Source organism: Symsagittifera roscoffensis, chromosome 4, assembly GCF_963678635.1.
Source record: "Symsagittifera roscoffensis chromosome 4, txSymRosc1.1, whole genome shotgun sequence".
Taxonomy (NCBI): domain Eukaryota; kingdom Metazoa; phylum Xenacoelomorpha; order Acoela; family Convolutidae; genus Symsagittifera; species Symsagittifera roscoffensis.
The window spans coordinates 60,883,785-60,908,237 of NC_087065.1; the positions used below are offsets into that span (position 1 = coordinate 60,883,785).

Below are 24,453 nucleotides of genomic sequence, written 5' to 3' on the forward strand. Positions count from 1 at the left end.
TCAGTTTTATTTCAAGTCAAACATGAGTTAGTTTAGAAGCTAAAATACGCTATTGATAAATGTATTAAGTTTTTTTTTATTCAATGGTGTATTCGGTTTGGTGGTATATGCAGCATTTGTTGTGAACAGTTGAAAAGACTTTATTGCATTTGTTCTGTTTTACTTAAATAAATAATGAATAAATTGCATATATTTAAAGGTTGAGTAGACAAAAAAGTAATTATTCTTCGATTTATGTTAATGCAAACGAGCATGACTTGATTATGACATGTTCATGTTTCGATTTTTAGCCCGTAATTCGTGAAGAGCTTTTTAATCTTGGCTGTAATTCAATACTGAAATTGACATATCGCTTACTGATGTCGAATAGATTGCATTTTACATAACACTCCTTGATTTCAATACTTTATCATTAATTAAAATACGAAACACATTTTCCTAAAGTGTCATTGTGCAGTTGCTTTAGCTTTAAAAAGATGATTAATTCGCAGCATAGTTTGGAAAAATCAGAGGCTAAAAACGTCCTACAAGAAGAAGAGAAATTGAACTTGAATAATGATCATGAGCAGGACATGTTTGCGATCAAGTTCCACTCGTTCAAATTTGAGAGGTGGAAACACTTAATTTATTTCATTTTCTCTCTTTTAACTCTGGGCTTGCTCCCACTGCTGTGCTACTGGTACCCGCGATTGTGGCTGTATTGCAATACAGTTAAGTGCAGTGAAATGCATGCTACTCATATTTATGCCAAGGTAAGAGTGCTCTGATATTTGTTTGAAAATAGCTAAAAATTTTTGTAACTAGATTGAGGAAATAATAATACGTCGTCTTATTTGGAACATTAACCTGAGTAAATTGCTTAAAAAATGATTATATATGGAATTCCTGCTTGATAAAAACAGGTTTTATGATTATGTATGGTGGTGGGTATTCACGAGTACCAAAATTTTAAATCAGTCCCATTTGTACTAAAATAAAAAATCAATCGGGTTAGTACCAAAAATATTCAATTGGCCCAAGACTATTAAGCCGACTACTTTAAGCTCTTGGTTTAAGGTCGCCGGTGGGCGCGCTATGCGCGCGTCACCGCTTTGCGGCGATAACCGGCTCTAATTTTCGTATAGAGTCCTACCCTCTGATGGCAAGCTCGCAACACGTTGGCGCGACTGCGGCGGTCACTTCTGCTGTTTAGTTTTCTTCTGTTTGAACAGTAGGAAATTAATGTAATAATTCGTTGGCTCACAACTCGACCAATCAGAAATCGAGTTGAATAATTTTGGTACAAATGGGACCGATTTTTCATTTTGGTACAAATGACCGTTGGTACAAATGGGACGTCACCATGTATGGTACTTTTTTCTCGAAAATACTCTCGAAAATACAATTTTGACTGAAAATTCAATGAAAAACTGGTTGTGATAAACCTCCCTGCATGAACTGCAAAGCCCCAATTTCTGTAGAAAAATAATTAGAGCCCTAGGAAAACGCGAGTTTTTCTCTTTTCAAATAGATTATATTGTCTGGGGCGTTAGCGTACAACCAAGGTTCAAAAATTGAAATATAATTTGTCTTTCATTAGCAAAGTAAGCGAGACGTAGATAGACTATTTTACACCATACAGGGCACTATTCAAGAGCCTATTTTGAAATAAGTCATGGATGGGGGTACAACCTTGCTCGTAGCTTAATGCACATTTTTTCGAGTTCTGCGAACCATGTAAATTAACGATGCTTTAAAATTAATTTAAGCTGAACCTGAATGCCATAATGGCAGCTTTTGTAGCTTCACGACACTTAGTATGAGCTCACAATTTAGTTTTGACTTTCGCCATCCTTTAGCCATATTGATTGAATCTGTAGCGCTAAAACGTCTGGTTACAAACTATATATAACAAGACTGCTCGTATCAGGGCGAAGCCCTGAATGTTCCGACTGCCTTTAAAGGTTAATGAAGCAGTAATAACATGGAAAAATTAAATGTTGAAAAAAAATGTTGTAAAAAAAATTGAGATTTTTTGTGAAAATCATCCCCCCACATGCCATATAAAGTACAAAGTGATAGATTTCTTTTCTAGTAACAAATCAATTATGGCAAACAAATAAGCTTCCGTTAAGCAATTTGGAACGATTTCTAAGACGGATTAAATCTACGCTTACGCGTTAATAGCGCGAAATATATCGCGCGTTAATTGTCCCAAGTTGGCCAAATTGACAATTTTTAAACCCCCGTAACTTTACGAAAAATGATCACAGGTGAAATATCTTTTCAATTTTGAGCTCAGGACAACAATACCTTTCGAATGATATTAAAAAATTCCGTCAAAAATGGCTAGTTAAAAAGTCGAAATTTGTCTGAAGAAAAAAAACCCACCCCGAGCACAAGTATTCCGTTATTTTTGTATCGAAAGTCGGAACAATAAGTATCCAAACTTTCCATCATTTTTCTTTATTGGGCCACTAGTTTTATGGTAGAATAAGTCTCGCTGCAAAAAAGCAGCCTTTTCTCACTATTTTATTCAATGGTAGTATCTAAGCTTTCATTCTTTCCTTATTTTTTCAGCCTTTAGTAATGATCGAGTACAATGCCAAATATTTGTTTTAAAAAAAGTTGGAATTTAAACATATTGAACATATTGTTTGCGACTGCCGGTACATAATATCTAGTGAAAAACGAAACTAAAAGTTATACATAAAAAGTCGATCAAAATTATCAAAGTGAAAGTGTCAAAATCAAAAGTAGCGATAGCCTATCTGTCTCAACCTGACAGAAATTATCTTTACACAAGCAAAGCTGGTGTTATAGTATGGACTCTCTTTTTTTCCAACCTAAAACGCAAAAATTGTTGCGACGCAAATATTGTTGCGACAAAATGTGTTCATTTTGAAAGTATTCATTTTGGTCAGTAACCAGCTATTAAGTACAGCCAATACTAAGGATATTAACGCTGACAATTATGGTACAAATAGCATTTTAGCTTCAAGGTAGCATGGATCTGTAGCGTAGTTACTGTTTCGTATACTAGTTAAAATGCGTCCGCTCTATAAATTGAGGCATGCTAGTTGGTAATTTTTTTTTCAAATTGGCTGGTACTGCTGATGTGTCATAATTGGCTTGCGTCACTTAGCAATTATGTATACTCATGCTTGGCGTGCGTCACTTAAGAAATTTTGTAGACTCAAAGTTTTACTCATTCGTTTTTGCCCAGTAGCGTTATCGAACATAAATTTTAGAAAAAAAAGTTCATTCTATTTTATTACATTTATTTTTTAATTATTTTTTTAATTATGTTATTACTGCTCTATAAAACTTTAAAAGGCAGTCGTAACATTCAGGGCTTCGCCCTGATACGAGCAGTCTTGTTTCAATTTTATGTTGTCTTAGGATCCCGGGGCTGAGCAGGGCAGTGAAACGAGAAAAATGATATGCGAAGTGCATATGACCTCAGTAGACCCTCTTGTGGCAGTGCGGTACTTAAACAAGAACGGAGCTACTTACGGGTGAGTTTTGAAAATGCAAAAGAATTAGTTAAGGGGCGCTGCCTTAAATAGAGGAAATAGAGACAGAAAAATTGAATTAAATATATCATTATATAAACAAAAATCAGTATTCAGTATTCGACAAATTGATTTATATAAGCTTGAAAATAAGAAATTTAAGTTATTTTAATGGACGCTGATTGGTTGAATTTGGATTATTCCTACCGTTTTGTTTTTCTGTTTTATCGTTGTCAGGAAACCGTTGTCATTATTGATTTCATTGCGATTCCCAAAAATCATCAAGTACAATTGTGATAGAGGAAACCCTGCAAAAAGCAATAATGAGAAGAATAGATCAACTAAGTATATAATCATAACATGTCCAATCGCTTTCAAGGTATTTTTCAAAGTGATTTAACGTACCTGGCTTACGCGAGAACATAATCGATGCGTAAAGTTACACCGAAACATTAAATTGCTTAATATTAAGATGGTGTATTTTATATTGGGGATCTTTGCATTTTCACTCGACCCCTCTATCTTTTTTAACCCATACTTTAAATCAAAAGATCCATAATTTTCATGCTTTTAATCAATTTCATTTGTGAGAGCGATTGAGTTGTAATCGGGAAGTAGAATTTCTCCCATAAACAACTTTTCCGACAAATTCTGCTGAATTGCTCAAATTTGCTGGCATGCTCAATTTCTTGAAAATTCAAATAAAACTACCTCTTAGCTCAAGTGAGATAGTACTGAATTTTTTCAAACGTATTTTTTTTTGAAAAAATGTGATTTTTCTTTCGATTTGTGGTTTTCGTCCTTATTTCTGTCGGCTGATTTGCGTTTTTTTTTTCAAATGCAATTTATATTATCTGGCCCGCCTTTTCAGCACTTTTTTCCAAAGCTTTTAAAAATTTTTTGATTCAAACAGGTTTTATTATAATTGAAATTTGTTCTGAGGTTTATAAATTTACCAACTCTGATATTTGATACATTTATTTTTTGGTTAAACGGGTTCTGCTTATTTTATATCATATTATGGTATGGTCATATTATGATGCGTAGGTTTGGTCATATTATGATGCGTAGTTTCAAGGACTAATTTTGAAATGTTTTTGCCTGTCTTAGAACGGATGGGTAAAAGGATAGTAAAAAAGTCGATTTAGTCAAGTGCAGCTTAGTGTCATTTCATGATATCCACCTAACCTTTTTCCCAACTTAAGTTGCAGATAAAAGTGCTCATTATTTGGTCGCAGCATTTTTATATCTGGTTAACTTTTGTTCCATAGCATTTCATTTTGTATATGGCTTATTGATGGCTAATTCCTGTTTGATAAAAAAATAGATAAGAAAATGTATGGGATTTGATTTTTTTAATTATTTTTTGAGACAAAGTTTTTAGTTTTTCTCGAGGCTTACTGTACAGACTTTCAAAAAAGTATTACCAATAGAGAGATCAGCTGTGTGCCTAGATATTCCGCTGGCACCATTTTTTGTGGGCGTTATACGACCTTCGAAAATTTCAGCGGGAGGGAATTTTCGACCATTTTTCTTGGTTGTTTTCATTTTCTTGGAAATTACCATGACAAATCTGAGATTTGGGACTCAATCAAAAGACCGTGTTCTGTGGATCTCTCCTGCACAAACTGTTACGCCCTAATTTAAGTAGAAAAAGAGTTTTGGCTTTTTAGCAGTTTCTTGGAAACTTTCCCTTTCTCGAAAACTGACTGTCTGACCTAAGGCTAATATCGAAAGAACAGATTGTGAGTCTTCGCTGCACAACTTATTTTGCTTGAATTTTTGCTGAAAAAAATCGCCTTAAAAACGTTCAGTTCTTGGAAACTTTTTGATTTTTTGAAAATTTTTTGACCGGGTCGAGTTTTTTGCCTTAGTTGCCGCTCCGTCATTGATTCACAATGTTTGTTACGGCTGTTTATAAACATCATTTGAGACAAAGATGGGAGATTTTTGTAGATATAGTCTTTTCGTCTTTTGCAAGTTTTTTTTCAGCTTGATTTTTCAAAAAGATATGGTTTGCTCATTTTTTCTATTCAATATCTTTTAATGCAATGTTTTAAATTGTATCGCAAGTGTTGCTAAGCTCCGCATTGCCTCTGAGTTACACTTGCGGGAGCAACTGTCTTGTAATCGTGAACTAGACTATTTTCTGTTAAAAAGTATTCTTGTTGAAGTGACCCGTTGAGTACTGATCTTAGTACTCTGGGTAAATTTTGAGCAGCCTAGAATTTAAATTTTTCTCTCAATCAAAAATTATAATTGGTTCCGGCCGAGTTCAGATTTGGTTTTTAAGTTGAATTTTTTCTTGAACCTAAATAATTGTTGGAACATTTTTGTTTGCTTATTTTTATCGGCTTACTTTCTAAATCTTTGAATTTTTTCTGATTTAAGCATTTCTTACCATTTTTTACATTAAACCAGTTTTATTTTGATTTTGTACTTTAAATTGTCAGCTTACAACCTTTGACGTTGTAACATCTTCTGCTTCTATCACATGTTTTGTATTCTTTTCAGCTGTAAGGTTTTTTTCGCTTAAATTATTTAGTGTTATATTGGTTTAGGTGTTTCATGATGTGTCTTTTGGAGGTTGAAACTGAGTTTTTACGCGTTTGTGCTTCAAAAACTTCATTCTTCAAACTTTTCTTGACAATTTTTATTTGGCTCAGATGGCGTCTGCTCAAGTTGTATCTGCTTACCTAGCGCTTGATAAATTTTGTTTCAATAATCATTTAACATTTGCATTTCTGCTTCAAATTGATTTTTGCTCCAATTGGCAAACTACTTTTTTTGCGACTTGGCTTTTGTCATAGTTTCTTCGGCTAGCTGCCGTGTTTTTTTTTGTGTTGTATCGCAAGTGGTTCTTTGGAATACTCTCTTGAGGTGGCGCGTTATGTTCGAAGTTGAAATAAGTTGATCGCTCAATGGTGGGTATATCAAGGAAAAGTAGATTCAAGAAATGCATTATAATTGACTGCATCTTGAATCATCTCCGATCTGCAAATGTCGTGAATTTATTTGATTGTAAAACAAATAGCAAAGTTTTACTGATAAGATTAACCTTTTTGAACCTAACTTACTTTCTTTTCGATCCAATTACAACACCTGTAGACGGCTCAAGTTTTTTTTAGGATTTTTATCAAATTCTTATGTATCTTATCCGCTTAAATAATGCGTTTTAGTTGCCACCCCGGTAATTACTGATTAAATTTTGACTGTCTAGAGGAGTGTCGTAGTGATTAGGGTCACAATGAGTCAAGAGATTGTTGGTTCGAGTCTAATTTTTTTGCAGGCTGATGTTTTGCTTTAAAATTTTTTTATCGCTTTTGGTTGAATTTTGAGAGCCCATTTTTTCTTGTTTGAATTGCTAATTTTTTCGAAATGCAGCTTCGCGTCTGTATTAATTATATCGATGTCTTTTACCCTTGCGATTAGCGAGAGTATTGTAAACAGAAGACTTTTCCTTTTAGATACATTGCTATCAGTAGTGGTATCCTGAACACATTCCACTGTATTTTACCACATCCATGTACACAAAATTGACAATTTGAAGCTACGAGTAGGGTTCAATATGAGCGCAATCGTCCAGTGTTGTATAAACATTTTCCAGCATAGTAGGCTCTGCTTTGTTTACACTTGCGAAGCTAGTGTGTTAGTACGCACCTTCTTTTTTTTCGAACTTAAATAGCAAATATTGGTGCCACTTTTGGGGCACCTTTGCAGCTTTTTGATAGCGTGTGCTTTGACATTCGAATAGTAAAAGTTAACGCAGTGGATGCATTTTTGATTCATCAAATAAACCGAAAAAAGTGATTTGTTTCAAACAACATAACAATAATGAAAACTCGATTTTTTGAAATAAATAAATTGCGAATTTTTACATGCAAAGTTAGTGTGAATGCCTTCAGTTTGTTATTTTTTAAATTATTACGTGCAAAATTGAGTCTATTTGTATTTGGTGCCACTTTTGCTGAATAGCATTGGCAAGTTATTAGCATATGTAGCTGCTTTATTCGTGACGAGTATTTGTCGGTTGTTAAGCTTGCGTGGCTGAGTGGATAATGCATGAGACTCAAAATCTCTTGATTTCAGTAGTTCGCAGATTCGAATCCTACACCTTATCGAGTTTTCGCAATTTTTTTTACTTTTTCTTATTTCACTTGATAGAGCTGCTTTTTGGTCTTGTTCTCGCAAGTGTTTGCAAAGCGAAGCTTCGCCTCTGTGTCAAAATTGTTTAAACTTGACTTCCGATTTGTTTTTGACTTCTGTTCTTGTGTTGGCTATAAGTACCTAGCGAAAAGTTTCGCATGCATAGGTTTTTAAAATCAAATTTGCCGTATTTTTATCTTTCGGCTTGAGCGGTTGCAAACCTAAAACCTGGCGGCCAAAGTTGCAAATAATATGGCATAGACTACAAAAGTCAATTTATATTATTTAAGTTGATGGCCCAATTAAGAGTCGATGAAAGTAATTCAGACTCTTATATAAGTCGCGACTTTTTTTTCCAGGAAAAATCTTAAAATTTGTTCAGGCTAAAAATAACTTTTTTGGTGGTTTGATTTTGATTTTTTTTTTCAAGTTCAGTTTATTTACTTTGTTAAAAGGAAGGCAAACTCCACTATCAAACAGCGAAAGTGTAATAGTCACGAAAAACATGATCGACATCTAGTGTATAAAGTGGAATTTAGTTATCGAAATTGGGTTAATTTTAACAAAAAAGTTTTAATCGTAAATTGTTCTAGAAATTCAAAGAGCTTTCAAGTCATCTGTTTTTTTTTGAAGCTCGAAACATAAGATTTTTTTAAAAAAAAAATACGTCCGTAAATTTGTTTTTTTTAACCTGCGTTCATTGATGCTTTTCAAATGTCTGTTAGCTATGATAATTTTTTTGGCTTAGTCGGCGACTAAAGCTCTCTCGGCTTAGTTGCTGGCTGAGTAAGCAACAGTTGATTACGGCAGGTCTGGACAATTTTTTGTATCTTGAAAAAGTTGTTACATGCTTTACCCGTTTTTATTTTTTGCTCCGACCACTGGAAATAGGGAGAGAGGGGACTTTGTAACTTGGTAATTGGGTTTGTTCGCTTCTCCTATTTTGTTTACTCAGACTAACCAAAACGTACCGTGATTCGAAGGGTAATTTAGGCAATTGAAAGTTAGCTCAGTGACCACAAACTGCTTTTTTGCTTCGTAGACAAAAAGCGTGAAGTCGTTTTGATTCATTTTTAGTTTAATTGTTTTGTTTAAATTACTTGAAAAATTCAAAGGTGGTACCCTCCTTAAACCAATTAAAAACCTCAACCGTCAGTCCAGTTCTTAAATGACTTAAGAATCCTACCGCCCGATATTAAGTCCAGTTCTTAAATGTTTAGAATCTTTCATCGACCCAACCCTAACTAAACACCTAACCAAAGTCGACCACCAACATGGCTTTCGATCGATGCACTGAATTACTACGGTTTTATCAGTCATTAATTTTTTTTTTTATCAGTGACCGTTTTAGACAACAAAGGCCACCCACTAGATCGGTTTAGGCAACGCTTGACTCATCTAACGCTTTCGATATGGTCTGTCATTGATTTTTTTGGGTCTCCTTCTTGACACCAGCGTACTGGGAAGCTTAAACAGGTTGCTTTCAGACTATTTGTGTGGTCGTCCAGCGGAGTAAATTTTTAGGGATGCGCGGTCAACATCTAGGATTGTTCGCCCAGGTTTCCCACAAGAAACAGTCCTAGCACCCACCTCAATTTTTTTAACGATGATGCGCCATTATCAAAACACCGAAATTAAATGACAATCGTTCGCAGACAACTTCTATCTCTTCGTTCAGTCGAGCAACCTTCGAAAGGCTTCCTATAACTAATCAAACTACCTAAACAAATTGCACATAATTTTTTACGTCCAAATCTCTTGTTTTTTCCTGATCAAAAGGCTTCACCAGCTTTTTTCCTCTTTAAATACTGTCAATGAAAATGGACAATACATCCTTCCTTAAGAAAAGTACCCCAAAATACTCGGTGTCTTCTTTGAACCATTCCTTGACCCAGAAGGCCTTATCGGACACAAATTGGCGTCATTCTGAAGAGAGGATACTGGTAATCTTCAAGGCTTTGGTCAGAACAATTTAAGATAACGCATGGTCCCATGACAAAAGTCTTGTCTGTGAGCAAATTTCAAAGAGTTCAAAACGCCCTTTCCGCACTCTAACGGGTTGTAAAAAAATAGTGCACCAAACTATTTACAATCAGAATGTTCAGTTTTAGAGGTTTCTCGTTATTATAAATTACTATCTGCTCAGTTTACACTGAAAACATACATCCATACGAACTATTTACTTTTTATCATCATCTCGCCCAACCTGCCAAGAATAGCCGCCCAACAAAACTTGAAGTTTATGGACTCGCAATCGAACATATCCTCCAAGGCACAGCAAATGCATCTCTTACCATTTTGAACGATTTTAGCGAACTAATTGTTTTTCCTCTCACAATTACAAATCTATTTTAAGACCACTTTTCACTCTAATTATCACGCAAAAGTACTGCTGCTCAAACCCACCGATATCTCCTCTTCTGAAGAATCCCTCCCTCGTGACACCAGGCGAACCCTTGCTCAATTAAGGTCCAGATATAGTCCCTTCCTAAACAGAAAAGACCAAAATGCTCATCCTAACTGCATTCACTGTTCTTCCCCACACACCATTTTACACCTTCTTAACTGTTCCGAGAACACCCTTTTTCTAACCCCAATTGACCTGTGACTTCGGCCGGCCGAATTCGCTTGTTTTTAGGACTCTATTCGAGCAAACCGTACGCGCCCCTTAGGGTCTAATCACTACAACAACATTTGTTTCAATTTTGTTAAAGTACACTGACAAGTTGATAACGCAACTTTATTTTTTTCATAGCAAGTTTTCAACCTTTCTCTTACACGACAGAGCTTTGAGAAACTGGACTTTTAGTATGTTTTTAAGTTTAACCAAACTAGCCCTAGTCAGAGTATTCTAGGCCACTTGCCCATCAACTGGCTTTTCTTTACTATTTTTATGAATTTATGTGGTCATTTTTATTAGAATTGTGCTTACATCCTTGTTGAAAAGGCACGCTTGAACTCGAAAATTGATTTGATGTCTACTTATTGTTCCGACCATTGAACATGGCGAGGAACTTTCATTCAAACCACATTAAAATTCCAAAATTTTTTTTCCAAAGTCGAGAAAAACCTGTTTGAAAATTTTAATTTTTCGTCTTCATTTGAGCAAATAAAATATGCGAGCCGCCTTACCACACTTGAGTTACGCCTAATTTAGCTTGATTTTACGCCTAAAGAGTTTTTTTAGCTTGATTTTTGAAACCAAAAACTTCAAAAGTTTTCTCCAAAAAAACTTGAATTTTTTTCAATTTTAAAATTTTTCCAGTCATCTTTCTATAAAAAATTTTTGTCCAATTTATCTTTAGTACTATGACTGTTTAGTTTGCCCAAAATATATCTTATGTCAGATCCTTTTATCACAACAAGCAGAAAAAACTAAACTAATTGGAAAAAAATACTCTCTAAACCGTAGTTTTTAAAGACCATGGTCGGAACCGTCTGTCCTACTTGCACAGTGACCGGCTCTTCTTTTTGTTCGGACCATTGAAAATGGGGAGGAACTTTGTTTTCGGGTGTGCTTTAGTTTTTTTTCTTCATTTTTTCGTTTTCCACGCGAAATCAGCTACCACTAATAGTCATCGACAGGGTTGAGTGATATACCATACTAAAGCCCTTTCAGTGGTGATTCGAACGACATTATAAAACTTCAAAAAGTTTCCAATGTCGAGGAAAACTGGTTGGAAATTTTTGATTTTTGGTCTAAGTTCGAGTAAAGTAGTTAGTAATAACAATAGATTATTTAAGCTGAATTTAAGCCGTGAAAATTTAGTTTTAATCAAATAAAGGTATCTCTTGGAGTTTTTTAGCGTAATTTTCGGAATCAAAAACTTGAAAATTCAAAAAATTTCCGCAGAAGTTTTGATTTTTTTTTTTGAATTTTTCTTTTTTCTAGTCATTATTCTTCAAAAACTGTTTTCCAATTGATCTATTTTACTATGACTCTCAAATACGCCTAAGTTTTTCATTTTGTTCAGATTATTTTATCACAACATGAAGAAAAAAACAACAGCTTTTTGGGAAAACGTTGTTTGAATTTTTTATAAGACGGTTGTCGGCTTATTATGTGCTACTTACACAGTAACCGGCTATCCTTGTTTTTTGTTGTTTTCTACGCAAAATCAGGTACCACAATTATTCATCGGACAGGGTTGACAGATATACCATATTAAAGCCCTTTCAGTGGTGATTCGAACGACATTATAAAATTTTAAAAAGTTTCCACAGTGTCGAGAAAAACCGGTTTGGAATTTTCGATTTTCGGTCTAATTTCGAGCTAATTAGTAAAGTAGTTAGTAATTACAATAGCTTATTTAAGCTTAAATGAAGCCGTGGAAATTTTGTTTTATTCAAGTTAAGGTAGTTTTTGGAGTTTTTTAGCGCAATTTTGGGAATCAAAAGTTTGAAAGTTTGAAGAATTTCCGCAGTTTTGATTTTTTTTTCAATTTCTTGTTTTTCCAGCCATTATTCTTGAAAAAGTGTTTTCCAGTTGACCAATTTTACTCTGACTCTCAATATCCTTGTTTCTTTCAATTTGACTTCCACGCAAAATCAGGTACCACTAATAATCATCGGACTGGGTGAGTGATATATCATATTAGTTTTACTCAAGTAAAGGTAGTTTTTGGAAATTTTTAACGCAATTTTTGGAATTGAAAACTTGAATTTCAAAAACAAATCCGCAAAAAAATGAAATTTTGTTCATTTTTTTTTTCGTTTTTCTTGACATTATTCTTTAAACCTGTTTTCCAGTTGACCTATTTTACCAAGACTCTCAAATATGCCTAAGTTCTTTTTTTTGTTTAAGTTTTGTTATCACAACATGAAGAAAAAACCAACAGCAGTTTGAGAAGACGTTTTTGTATTTTTTCAGACGGTTGTCGAATTATTATGTGCTAGTTGCATAGTAATCGGCTATCCTTGTTTTTTTATTCGTTTTCCACGCAAAATCCGGTACCACAAACAGTCATCGGACAGGGTTGACTGATATTCCATATTAAAGCCCTTTCAGTGGTGATTCGAATGACATTATAAAATTTCATATTTATCGCAGTGGCGAGAAAAATCGGTTTGAAATTTTCGATTTTTGGTCTAATTCCGAGCTAATTAGTAAAGTAGTTAGTAATTAGATTAGTTTATTTAAGCTTAATTGAAGCCGTGAAAGTTTAGTTTTGCTCAAGTAAAGGTAGTTTTTGGAGTTTTTCAGCGCAATTTTGGGAATCACAAATTTGAACTATCGCAAAATTTCCGCAGAATTTTTAATTTTTTTCAATATTCCGTTTTTCTAGTCATTATTCTTCAAAAACTGTTTTCCAATTGACCTATTTTACTATGACTCTCAATATCCTTGTTTCTTTCATTTGACTTCCACGCCAAATCAGGTTTTTTTTATTTCGTTGGTGTTATATACCTTTACTGGCTATAATCGATTGGTTGATTGAGGAATGCTTTCTAGAGTGTTGAAGTATGTATGTATGTTGGATGTGTGGTCTAGGCTAGTGAATCTTCAACTCAGGGATGCGCTTTGTGATGTCAGTTTCAACCTTCGCTAGTGTCTGAGCTTAAGATTAGAAGTGAGTGTTACTAGTTGAATTGTCTCCTTTTAGCGAGCTCCTGATTATAATGGCTCTCTCAATTTTACTGAACATTCATCAGTTTATTGTTTACATTAAACAAATATCATTTAACACTTTCACATTGACATTTAGAATAGCAATTGAATATTTAATATGCTCCAATTATGGTAACTAGTTAAGAATGACTAACATAGGCGAGTAGCACTATGTTACACTTACACACTTGTTGATTCTTTCCTGACGGTTAATTATTGAGCAAGGCACAGATCGATGGATAAATGAATCAATAACTTAACTGAGCATGTTGATTAATTAACTACATTTGGATGTCTAGTGAGAGTTGCACGAGCACTTAATAAATTTATGCATAAATTTAACTAGACTAAATAGGCGATATTGGAAACTAGATTAGTGGAACTCAAATATACGCAAATGGTTGTCCCTAATACACATAAAATTAAGTGGTATTTAATTCTTTTTAGTTGCAATAGTATACTTTCAAATAACAGTTAATGGAAGCCACGCAGTCAGTCTTATAGGTGATTTATGAATGTGAGTTCAATGAATACCAGTAACTGGTCAAATTTGGCTGAAACTCTCCTCTCTTTCTGTGTTCGGACGTGTATTTTGTTCGAGGTTCCCGTTTACTACCCCCATTGACGAGCAAGCTGATGTCCGTCTGGATAAGGCTTTCGGTGTCTGACAGGCTTCCATTTCTCCTTGGGTCAGGACCATATAGTTTTCACGAATCTTTGATCCGTGTTCCATAAATTCATTTCGATGCGCTGCTGCTACTGACAGAACCGGTTTTAGCTGTATGTTGCCGGCGTTGGACTTCAAGAATTTTGGAGTCAGTTTTCTGAAGATTGCAAACCGATGATACAGGTACATGATGAGTGCATGCAGGACAAGATTCCCCAAAAAGACTATTGCTGTCAGTGTAAGGGAGAGCCGTAATGGTACATACTGTTCCATTTTGTCCACAAGGCTAGGTTTGAGCAATCGCATATTGTGTGCTATGGGTTTTGCTATCTCGTTCAGCTGATCGACTTTTGTCAAATGTGGACTGTCTATGAGTTTCGCTTTAACTTCTCTGAGTAATTTTACTCCGGCGTCAGTTTTGGATTCGTAGTATGGTAGGTCAGATAAGTCTGGCAGTTCTGAAATCAAGTGTGCTAGCGGGTCCGGTAGAGATACGCTGATTCGTTTGGCAGGGATTTTGTCGCAGCTATCTAAATCCGGTCTGATCTTTATGAATTTGCTTATTAACTGTGTCCCACAGTCCAATGTTATTAGGCAGATATTACAGCCGGGGTGGTCTTCTCGTTTGGGAGTGTTCAGTTCGTCAAGACTGTACTCCCGCAAGGAGAACGCAGCACTGGCTGAGGTGATTAGCCAAATTCCATATCCAAGGTTGGTCGCTTTCTCCGGCGTTGGGAGGAGAACCTTTTCGGTCTCGCAAACCGTCAGCGCTGTCATCGTGGAGTGGAAATATAGCGTTGCCAGGCACGATGATTGTCCCAAGTGTGTCTCCATTGTCTGGTGACAGATCCGGTACGTCGAGCTTCCAAGGCAATTAGCGTACTGCTCTTCTGTCAGAACGGTCGTTTCCATGGAGTCCTCCGATATGGCCAGATAGGATCCTTCAGTGACCCATTTTATGGCTTCGGTTGGATCGGCTTGTGGCATAGGTATCACCTGTGCCCGGTACATCTGGAAGGCTGTTTGACTCGATGCGTATGGTATTGCCATATTGAGCAGAAGTCCTTCCTCAATTATCGTGACATCGCGAAGCAGTTTCGCGTCATAATATGAGTGGACATCGCTTGGCGGTATTGCAAGGGTCAAACGGTGGTTTTCTTCTTTTTGACTTTTATATACAGCGTCTATGACCGCCACCAGTGATTCTCGAGGTACTAGTGACATCGGTAATCGTTTATCCAGCAGCGTTGGGATCGAATTTAAAACGTTTGTCTTAAAGGCATAGAGAGCAGTTTTATAGCTTGCTATATCTGCATAGACTACGTTTAGTAGTGATGCTGCCGTATCAAAGTTGAAATTTATTTGCTGATTCGAGAATAGCGTTTGTGTGCAGTCTCGCAAAATGTGAAAATTTCCTTGAATTGTAGCAAACTGTTCTTCGATTATTTTCCAGTTCTTATTTTGGTTTTCGATGGTTTGTTGTTGAATCGCTCTGATTTCAGACAACTCATTGGAAATCGTAAAGAACTTCTCATTGCTCGATGATTCAATTTCAGACACATAGTTCTATACATTTCCTCCTGCGCTGCGCTTCTGCAGGCTCCTCATTGGTGCTACAGAGCTCACTGGTGTCAAAATTTTCGAGATCCGATCATTGAGTTGTCGGGGTGCTCGAAACTTTTTTATTCGTGATCTTAATACATGGGAGGTTGAGGTGTTTTTTGATATCTCGAGTTCTATACATTTCCTCCTGCGCTGCGCTTCTGCAGGCTCCTCATTGGTGCTACAGAGCTCACTGGTGTCAAAATTTTCGAGATCCGATCACTGAGTTGTCGGGGTGCTCGAAACTTTTTTATTCGTGATCTTAATACATGGGAGGTTGAGGTGTTTTTTGATATCTCGAGTTCTATACATTTCCTCCTGCGCCAGGCTTCTGTAGCGTCATTTGGGGTCATATGATGATGATTGAGGGGGTCGATATTGTTGTCAGACGTATATGAAGACTTTGATGTCTGTTTTTCGGAAGATTTCGAAGATTATGTTAAAAACCGTATTTTCTCGTAGTTTATCAAGTCCACATCCTATCTTGGGAAGAGCGATTTGTTTGATTCCTTGTTCGATTAGCTGTTTCTTCATGCAGCGGAGGCTGCGTGTAAGATCATAGTAAGACGGTTTATTGAAATATTGCGTTTTTGTCACTAGATTGAATATTGATTTGTTTTGAGAAGGAATGTGCATTGATACTGAGGCCCCAACTTGTGGTGTTTCAATCGACTTCAACGTGGGCTGTAGTGCTGGGTAGGCATCGCGAATTTGCTTTGCTATTCCCTTGCTCATCTGGAAGTCGCTAGAGACACAATGAGCGATGGAGCCTGGGAAATGCATCAGATCTCCTGTGCCAAATATGATATTTGGTTCTTGAATAGAATTCATCGAGTCTTTGCTGCTGCCAGCTTCATCGTTTAGCCTCGTTGCCTGTTTTGCTCGTTTGAGGCTGCTTTTTATAATTCTCTTCTTTTGTTCTTTTGGGGGGAATAATTCGTTTGCCTCAGCTGCTTGTTGCCGTACTTTTTCCTGGTTTTCTTTCCGTTTAGATATTGGGCTAAAGGTAACCGGAGCAACTTCGTGTCCATCTACTGTTCTCAGACCATATTTGCGAGGGTGCTTCTCCCGAGGTGGTATTGGGTGGTATCGTACGTCGTTGCTGAATCGAGTTTGTCCATAAATCCTGTCACGTGCTATGGCTGCTGCTTTGCGTCTCGTTCGCGGTGGTTCTTGTACGGGTTGTTCCTCGGCAGTTTCGTCACGTTCTTGTGCCATTTCACCTGGCTCTGCTGCTCCCGCTCCGTCCATGTGATCTTCCCCAATGGGTGCTTCCTGTTGCCCAGGCTGTGGTGGATTCATTGGTTCCAGTTCGATATCAAGTGGAGATGGCGGCCTTGGTGGTACTATTGGTGCTGGTGGTTCACGTGGTGGTGGTGGTGCTGGTGGTGGTGGAGGAAGCACTACTAGTGGCGGTACTGGGAGTGCTACTGGAGGCGGTGGTGCCATAACTACTGCGGGGGGTGGCGCTGGTGCCAGTGGTCCTCCTACTGGTATTGATAAGCGGATGGTAGTCGGAGTTGCTTGTTGGATTTCGCTGTCGTGTTGCGGTTGAACGTCGTCAAGCAGTCTAGGTCGGTAGTCATCAAATAACCCTGGCTCACTGCGGTACTTGCTTAGTGACGGATCTACCACGAATTGAGCCTCATCGATTGGGTCAATGTCTTCTGGTTGATTCTGTGGTCGAATCGATCGGAGTCGAATTCTGTGGACACACTGTGTGTGGTTGGTTCCGACTTTCCGTACTATGTAATTGCTGTTAGTTAGAACGTTTTCCACTCTATACAAGGGGAGCCACACTTGGACTGACTTATTCCGGGTATCAGACTGATTTGTTAGAAGAGGGTTGAGGAGGAGACAGAACGAGTGAAGTACTAGCGGTTGGGCTAGTGCTTTTTGGTCGTAGTATCCCCGGTATCTGTGATATGATGACACGATGTTGTCTTTAGTCTCTTTGAATTTTTCGAGCATCGCGTCTTGTAACGCGGTTACAAAGTCGGCATTAGCCGTAGCAATTTCCAATGCTTTGGTCGAAAATCTGAGATCAAGCGGTTTGGTAGGCTCTCTCCCGTGGAAAATGGTGCTCGGACAACATCCGATGGACGAGTAGTATGACGTATTGTGTATGAAGGTCCCAAGGGGTACATAACGGTGCCAATCGGTCCATTGGGCGTCAGTGTTAAGTTTGAGGATCCTTTTCAGTGCCCCATGGGATCTTTCCACCAGTCCGATGGTTTGTGGGTGTTTCAGCGTTGCGTGTCCAATTTTGATGTTTAGAAGGCCTGTGAGTTCGTGGATTAACTTAGAGGTAAATACACTTCCCAGGTCCGACAGTATCCTTTTTGGCACATAACTGTGCATGAAAAACATCTTCGTTAGTTCTCTCGCCACCGTATCAGCGCTTGCGTTCGTCATTGGTGCTGCGAACAGGTATTTTGAAAAAACGTCGATTCCAGTTAGAACAAACTTGTAAACCGGTGACTTTAGCGGTCCGACTATATCGATCTGCATCATGTCACCAGGGTATGATTGTAACGAGGAAAGTGGTTGAAGTGGTGGCGTTTGATGTTTACTCGAAGCATTTTTAAGCTGCGGGCACGTTAAACAGTTTTTGACTGTGTTGACCAAAAACTCCGAGAATCCGGGAAAATAGAATCTCCTTCTGAATTCCTCTGTGGTTCGTGTCATGCCAATATGTCCTCCTGTCATCGAATTATGGACTCTGTATAGGGTTTCGTTCCACATGTGTTTTGGTACACAGAACTGTTTATGTTTGATTTTACCAGTATCGTCGTAGAAGTTGCGGAGAAGGACTTCGTCTTCAATGACAAGTCGATTGAATTGCTTTGCGTACTTCTTTAGTCTGCTATTCGCATACGTAAGGTCTAGTATTTCGCCTGTTCTTATCCACTTCTTTACTTCTTCGATGTCAGTATCTTGTTGTTGTTCCTTTTTCCTGTCAATTGGCTCATTTTTGGAGTCTAGTTCAATGTGGTTCTCTGCTGGATCTGGATACTCTATCGCATTCATCATCGGCCTCTTCAACATTACAAGCGCCTTAGGTTCTATTGTTCCTTGACTATCACATGTTGTTTGTTTGTCGAGGTATGCTTGATAAAGTCCTAATCTTTGCAGGTTTGCTACTAGAGCTTCATCGACCTGCTCTGTTTCAGAAAATGCCTCATCGATAGATTGAACCAGGTTAAGCGATGCATCGGGTACTCTTGCTGTTGTGTCGATATAAATTTCCCTGACTGGTATTTTGTCTGTCAGTTTTAGTGAGAGAGATGCTGATGGGTCCGTTTGCATCCTGGACAAGAAGTCTGCTGCGTAATTTGCTGTTCCTGGGATGTGGGCGATTATGATGTTGAAAGACAGTACTCGGTCCAGGAAATTCCACACTGATGGCGGTATGGTTTTTGCCTGAAAAAATTGCGTCAGACTTCTATTATCTGTTAATACAATCACTGGTTTGACTGATCCCCAGATGTAGTGCGAGAAATGATCAAGTGCGAAATACAAGGCTAGGAATTCTTTGTAGTAGATTGAAAATTTCAGCTGTGCTGTATTGAATAGCCGGGAACCAAAAGAAACGGGCGCGTACGTCTTGATTTCTTCGTTTTTCTCGTTTTTGACGTAGTCCTCGACCATTAACACGAATCCAGTCCCGTGGTAGCTGGCATCGCAAAGTATGACATACTGCAGTCCTGGCTTGGGTAGTCTGAGTGTCAACGTGGTCGCTTGTATTAAGTCTGCTTTGAGGGTTTTGAGGTTTTTATGGTGATCTTCAGTTATTTCAAAGTCGATCTGCTTCTTCAGCAGCTTATAGAATGGTATTAGTTTTTCACCAAGACTCGGCATGTAGTTCCTAAAAAACTGCACAAACCCGATGAGTCTTTTAACTTGTTTCACTGTTCTTGGCATTTTTATTTTGCTTAGGAATGCGGAAATTTTTGCTTCCTCTGGCGTAACTCCTTGTGGTGTTACTACATTTCCTAGGAATTTCATTCTTTGTGTTCCTATTTCGCATTTATTAGGTGAAAGTTTTAAGCCTGATTTTCGGATGCATTCGAATATTTTCTTTAACGTGGGTATTAGTTCCTCATAATTATTCACCGCACTTCCTATATCATCCATGAATTGTGTGCACAAATCGGCTGCTAGGCATGGATCGAGGTAGTGGCGGATGAATGAACTGAATCCCGTGACAGATTTACTTAGACCTTGGGCTAGGCATTTATAGGCGTACGTCCGCGACCCGAAGTTAAATGCCAAAAGTTGGACCGAAAGGTCATCTGCCATTTGCACACAATGGTATGCTTGTGAGCAGTCCAATTTAGTAAACAAAATCTTTCCGGCAAAGTGGTTTGATGCATCGGTCATGTTTGATATTGGAAAATTGCTATTTATATAGTACGTTTTGATTGAATGATTGATACGCCGGAGGTCAATCAACATCCGCAATTTTCCAGATGGCTTTCTATGTGCAAACAACGGACTACTGTATTTAGAATGTGACAGTGTTGTTATAAGTCCGAAGTAGTGCATCAGAGCTAATTCAACCGTCAGTTCATTCCTTAGTTGGATGGGCGTAGGTGGTCCTTGGGTGTACAGTGGGCGTTGATGTTCGGGTGTCAACTTGATCTTTAGGTCGGAATTATAACCCACGTCAAATCTGTGTTTGGCAAATATATCCGCATATTCGATGAGCAAATGTTCTACTTCTGACCTTTGGTCATTTGTCAACACTGAATTCTCCCACTGAAAGTTACTCAAAAAGGACAACCGGTCTTGAATGTTATTATTTGGTTCAATTTTCTCAAGACCTTGAAAGTAGAGGATTTGGTCATATATTTCCCTTTGAATACTGGGAAGTGATTCTGGGTTAGGGCACGTTTCGGGCGTCGGGAACCAAAATTTCTCGTATTCGGGGGGTGGTTTTTGTTCTGATCCTATTGAAGGGCTTGTTTTTTGCGAAATTATTTCATTGATTCCGAGTTCGACATTATCCGGCTGGTTCATTTTCGCTAATGCCAAAGTTTGCGGCTCGATCTGTATTAAATTTTCGTACTCGGTTAGCGTGAGTATCGAAAATTTTCCGATTTCGGTTTTAAAGGGCAACGTTAAGTTATGTTCTGTCATGTTAAATGCCGTGACATAGATGATGTTTTGTTTGTTAACTTCATTTATTGATGAGGTTACTGCTAATTCGCATTTTTCTTCGAGTTCCTGTGATGGGACTACGATTCCTGTCGTTTTTTCCATGTCAGTCAGGGTATCTTGTAATTGGCACTCGATTATGACTGTTTGATGAGGTGCAATTATTTGTTTCTTGGTGAGGACAAGAGGAAATTTTTTTACTCGGTTGGTGCGTCTAGGTGCATTGGCGGGTTTAATTTCGTTGATTTGGAGTGTCAAATCTGGAAAGTGAAGTAGATTGTATTTTGAGCAGACATGTATATGGTGTTTTTTAAAGAATGGGTTTCCCAGGATCGTTGAATTCGCTGAATTCAGCACTAGGAACGTTTCCGTAAAGTTCATATCTGCCATATGAAATTCAATGGTAACTTCAGTTTCAATTGACACTAGTTGGCCTCCTGCCATTCTCACTTGCTTGAGGCTTGATTTTGCCATTTTATAGGGTGCGAATAGTGTTTTTTCGTTTTTAATTTCATCGAATGTTTGTTTCGAAATTACGTTTGCACATGCTCCTGTGTCAATCAGTACTCTTCTTTGAAGGCTTGGCGCTAATCTTATTTTCATATAAGTTAGCACTGTTCCTTCAGTTGGGATGACGGCGTACAGATCAATAATTTCATCGTCTTGTACGTCTTGAATATTTGATTTGCGTGATTTTCTTGATTTACGTGATTTTTGTGATTTAGATGATTTGACTGACTGACTTTGTGGCTGAGTTAGTTTTTTGGTTCCATTTGGAACGGGAAATTCTGTTGCTGCTGTCCCTGTGGCTTGGGTTTGTGCCAACATTGGCTTATGGTATGGCCAAACTTCCCGCAGTGATCACAGAATTTCGATCCAGTGCGAACTGCTGCTGTATTTGGGTTTTGGGTGTGCACCTGCTGCATCATTGGTTGTGCAAGTTGCTGGGCAAACTGAGGATTCTGTTGTGGTGGCGTAGCTATCGCTTGTTGCTGTTGGGTTTGTTGGCCCTGAGGGTACATCTGGTTCGAATAAAATTGAGCGTTCTGTTGTGTTTGAGGGTAGTTCTGGTTTTGTTGGAAATAGGGGTTCGATTGCATTCCAGGCATCTGTTGGGGGAACTGGAACATTTGTGGGGGGTACTGCATATTTTGAAACCCGGAGAAACCTTGGTTTCCGTATCCCCCATCATGTCTCTGCTGTCCGTTCTTTTTTCCTTTACCAAATCTCCCCTTTCTTTGATTGTATCCTTGTTGCCCATTCCCTTGATAACCATTCCCTTGATTAGGGCCAGAAGTATTGCCCTGATCAGGGCCATTTCCAGTTCCTTGATTTTGTGCATTGTTTCCTTGATTTTGTTGTTGGGCTTGATTATTATTCCCACCAGCGTTTTGGCTATTCAGTTGAGAGCTCTGCTGTGTGTTTCCGTTGTCACGTTGTGGTCGTGACTGGATCATTTGTCTCTGATCCGATAGCTCACTACGGACTTCGTTGAGTTGTTTCTCAATCTGTTCCTGGGCTGTTGTTAGTTTCGACAACGCACTGATTAGGTTGTGAGAAACTGTATCTCCAATTTCATTGAAACTATCTTCTGGGTAATCCTCATTACGACAGACGTCTCTAATTGTCATTTGTTTGCGCGCCAGGTTACAAAGCTCTTGTACTGTTGTGGCAGCTGGTTGTTCCATCATCTTCGAACGGAGCCAATTGGGCATGCCTTTTATAAAAAGACGTTTAATTTGGTTGTTCCTATGATCATTTTCAGCGTCAAGTCGTTCTTGACGTTGTGCCGTCTCTCTATGGAAGCGCGCTGTGTCTGCAGCGGCTGCAGCGTCTGCTAGTGCTCCGTCGATTGGGGCAACCGCAGGTAGATCCGGTGTAGGGTAGGCTCGCTGTGCCTTTTTTGTGAGGTTGACCAGGTAGTTTTCTGGAGTCTCGCTTGATATCGAACTTCGATTGTTCGAGTTTTAGAACGTGGACCTCTTGCAATTGAGGGTTGCAAAAATGGTCGCGTAGTGCCGCTAGACTAAGAGGTACGTCGGCTCTTGTTAGTGCTGGCAGTGTCTGGTAGAATCGCAGAGCGCTATCTCGCAGGTGCAATTGTAGAAAATTCGCTTGCTGAGCATTTGCGATTCCCGCAACTCCAACGTATCCTTGGAAAAGTTGTTCGAATTGGGCGAAATCTTCGTTATCGCTTCCGCCAAACGGTTCGACTGAGATTTGAGCGTGCGCCATCTTATCACAGTTATATGATTGTCAAGTCTGATTCAAAAATGATTTCAGATGAATCAGTCGCTATTTTATAGTGGAAATAATTATTGCCTAGTGGGTTCTTAAATTTTAAGGACGTAATTATCGTCTCTGAGAAAATATATAGTTAGCTCGTACTATGATTAGTTACGAGTCGGAGTTAATTAACTCTTGTTGCTATATTTTTTAAACTTTCTACTTTTTAAGTTAACTTGTCTTGCGGCTTTAATATTATTCCACTATTTTTCTTTTTGAAATTTGGTTAGACTTTAAGCACTGGATAGGTTTTCAGACGGTTCTCATGGATGATTTCAAATGACTAGTTTCAAATGAGCACTCATCAATTTTACTTTAAGCACCGAGAGTTTTAAGTTTTAACTAACTGTTTTTGTACACTGTATCACTTTCCTGGAGAAGTGTAGTAGTTGTCATCAACACAAAACAGTTTTTGCCCCGCTTTTCTGCTGTTTGAGCCAGTTACTGCCGTGATCTTGTTTCAGCTTGTGGCGTATGGAAGTCGTCTTGTGGTGGATGTCGTCTTGTTTTCACTCTCACTTTGCAATCAGCTTCAGCTTGTCTTGAAAGGTTGGTAACATCATCCCACTCATAGTCGCCATGTTATATACCTTTACTGGCTATAATCGATTGGTTGATTGAGGAATGCTTTCTAGAGTGTTGAAGTATGTATGTATGTTGGATGTGTGGTCTAGGCTAGTGAATCTTCAACTCAGGGATGCGCTTTGTGATGTCAGTTTCAACCTTCGCTTGTGTCTGAGCTTAAGATTAGAAGTGAGTGTTACTAGTTGAATTGTCTCCTTTTAGCGAGCTCCTGATTATAATGGCTCTCTCAATTTTACTGAACATTCATCAGTTTATTGTTTACATTAAACAAATATCATTTAACACTTTCACATTGACATTTAGAATAGCAATTGAATATTTAATATGCTCCAATTATGGTAACTAGTTAAGAATGACTAACATAGGCGAGTAGCACTATGTTACAGTTGGAGAAAAGAACAACATGGATAAAAAAACAACAGCAATTTGAGAAAACTTTTTTGTAATTTTTTAAGACGGTTGTCGGATTATTATATGATACTTGCACAGTAAACGGCTATCCTTGGTTTTTTTCTTTTTGTTTTCCACGCAAAATCAAGTACCACAAACAATCATCGGACTGGGTGAGTGATAAATCATAATAAAGCCCCTACAGTCGTGATTCGAGCCACATTAAAAAGTTTTAAAATTTTTTTCCCAGTGTCGAGAAAAACCGGTTGGGAATTTTTGACTTTTCGTCAATTTTCGAGCGAATAAAGCGAGCGAGCAGTCTTACTTTAATTGCTTAAAAGCTTACAATAGCTTAATTTAAAACATAAAAACTTAGTTTTATTTGAGTAACGTTTGAGTATTTTAGCGCCTTTTTGGAATCACAATTTTCAAAATACCAAAAAACTGCTTTTTAAATGGCTTAACCTACTATGACGATTTTGCCTAAACTGAAGTTTTTTTTGTTCAGCTCCTTA

At 38.0% G+C, this 24,453-nt stretch overlaps 1 protein-coding gene across 2 annotated transcripts in view; it reads left to right on the forward strand.

The window, feature by feature from the left end:
- The window catches only part of LOC134845310 (polyamine-transporting ATPase 13A2-like), a 42,562-nt gene continuing 18,109 nt past the window's right edge, over positions 1 to 24,453 (forward strand). Inside the window, exons 1-2 of one of the 2 annotated variants that reach the window (XM_063862283.1) lie at positions 1 to 752; positions 3,382 to 3,497. In XM_063862283.1, coding sequence (XP_063718353.1) covers positions 477 to 752; positions 3,382 to 3,497 — 392 coding nt within the window. In that variant the 5' untranslated portion in view covers positions 1 to 476. Of the gene's footprint in view, positions 753 to 3,381; positions 3,498 to 23,201; positions 23,513 to 24,453 lie in introns of those variants that run through there. The other variant, XM_063862284.1, reaches the window with a different exon arrangement.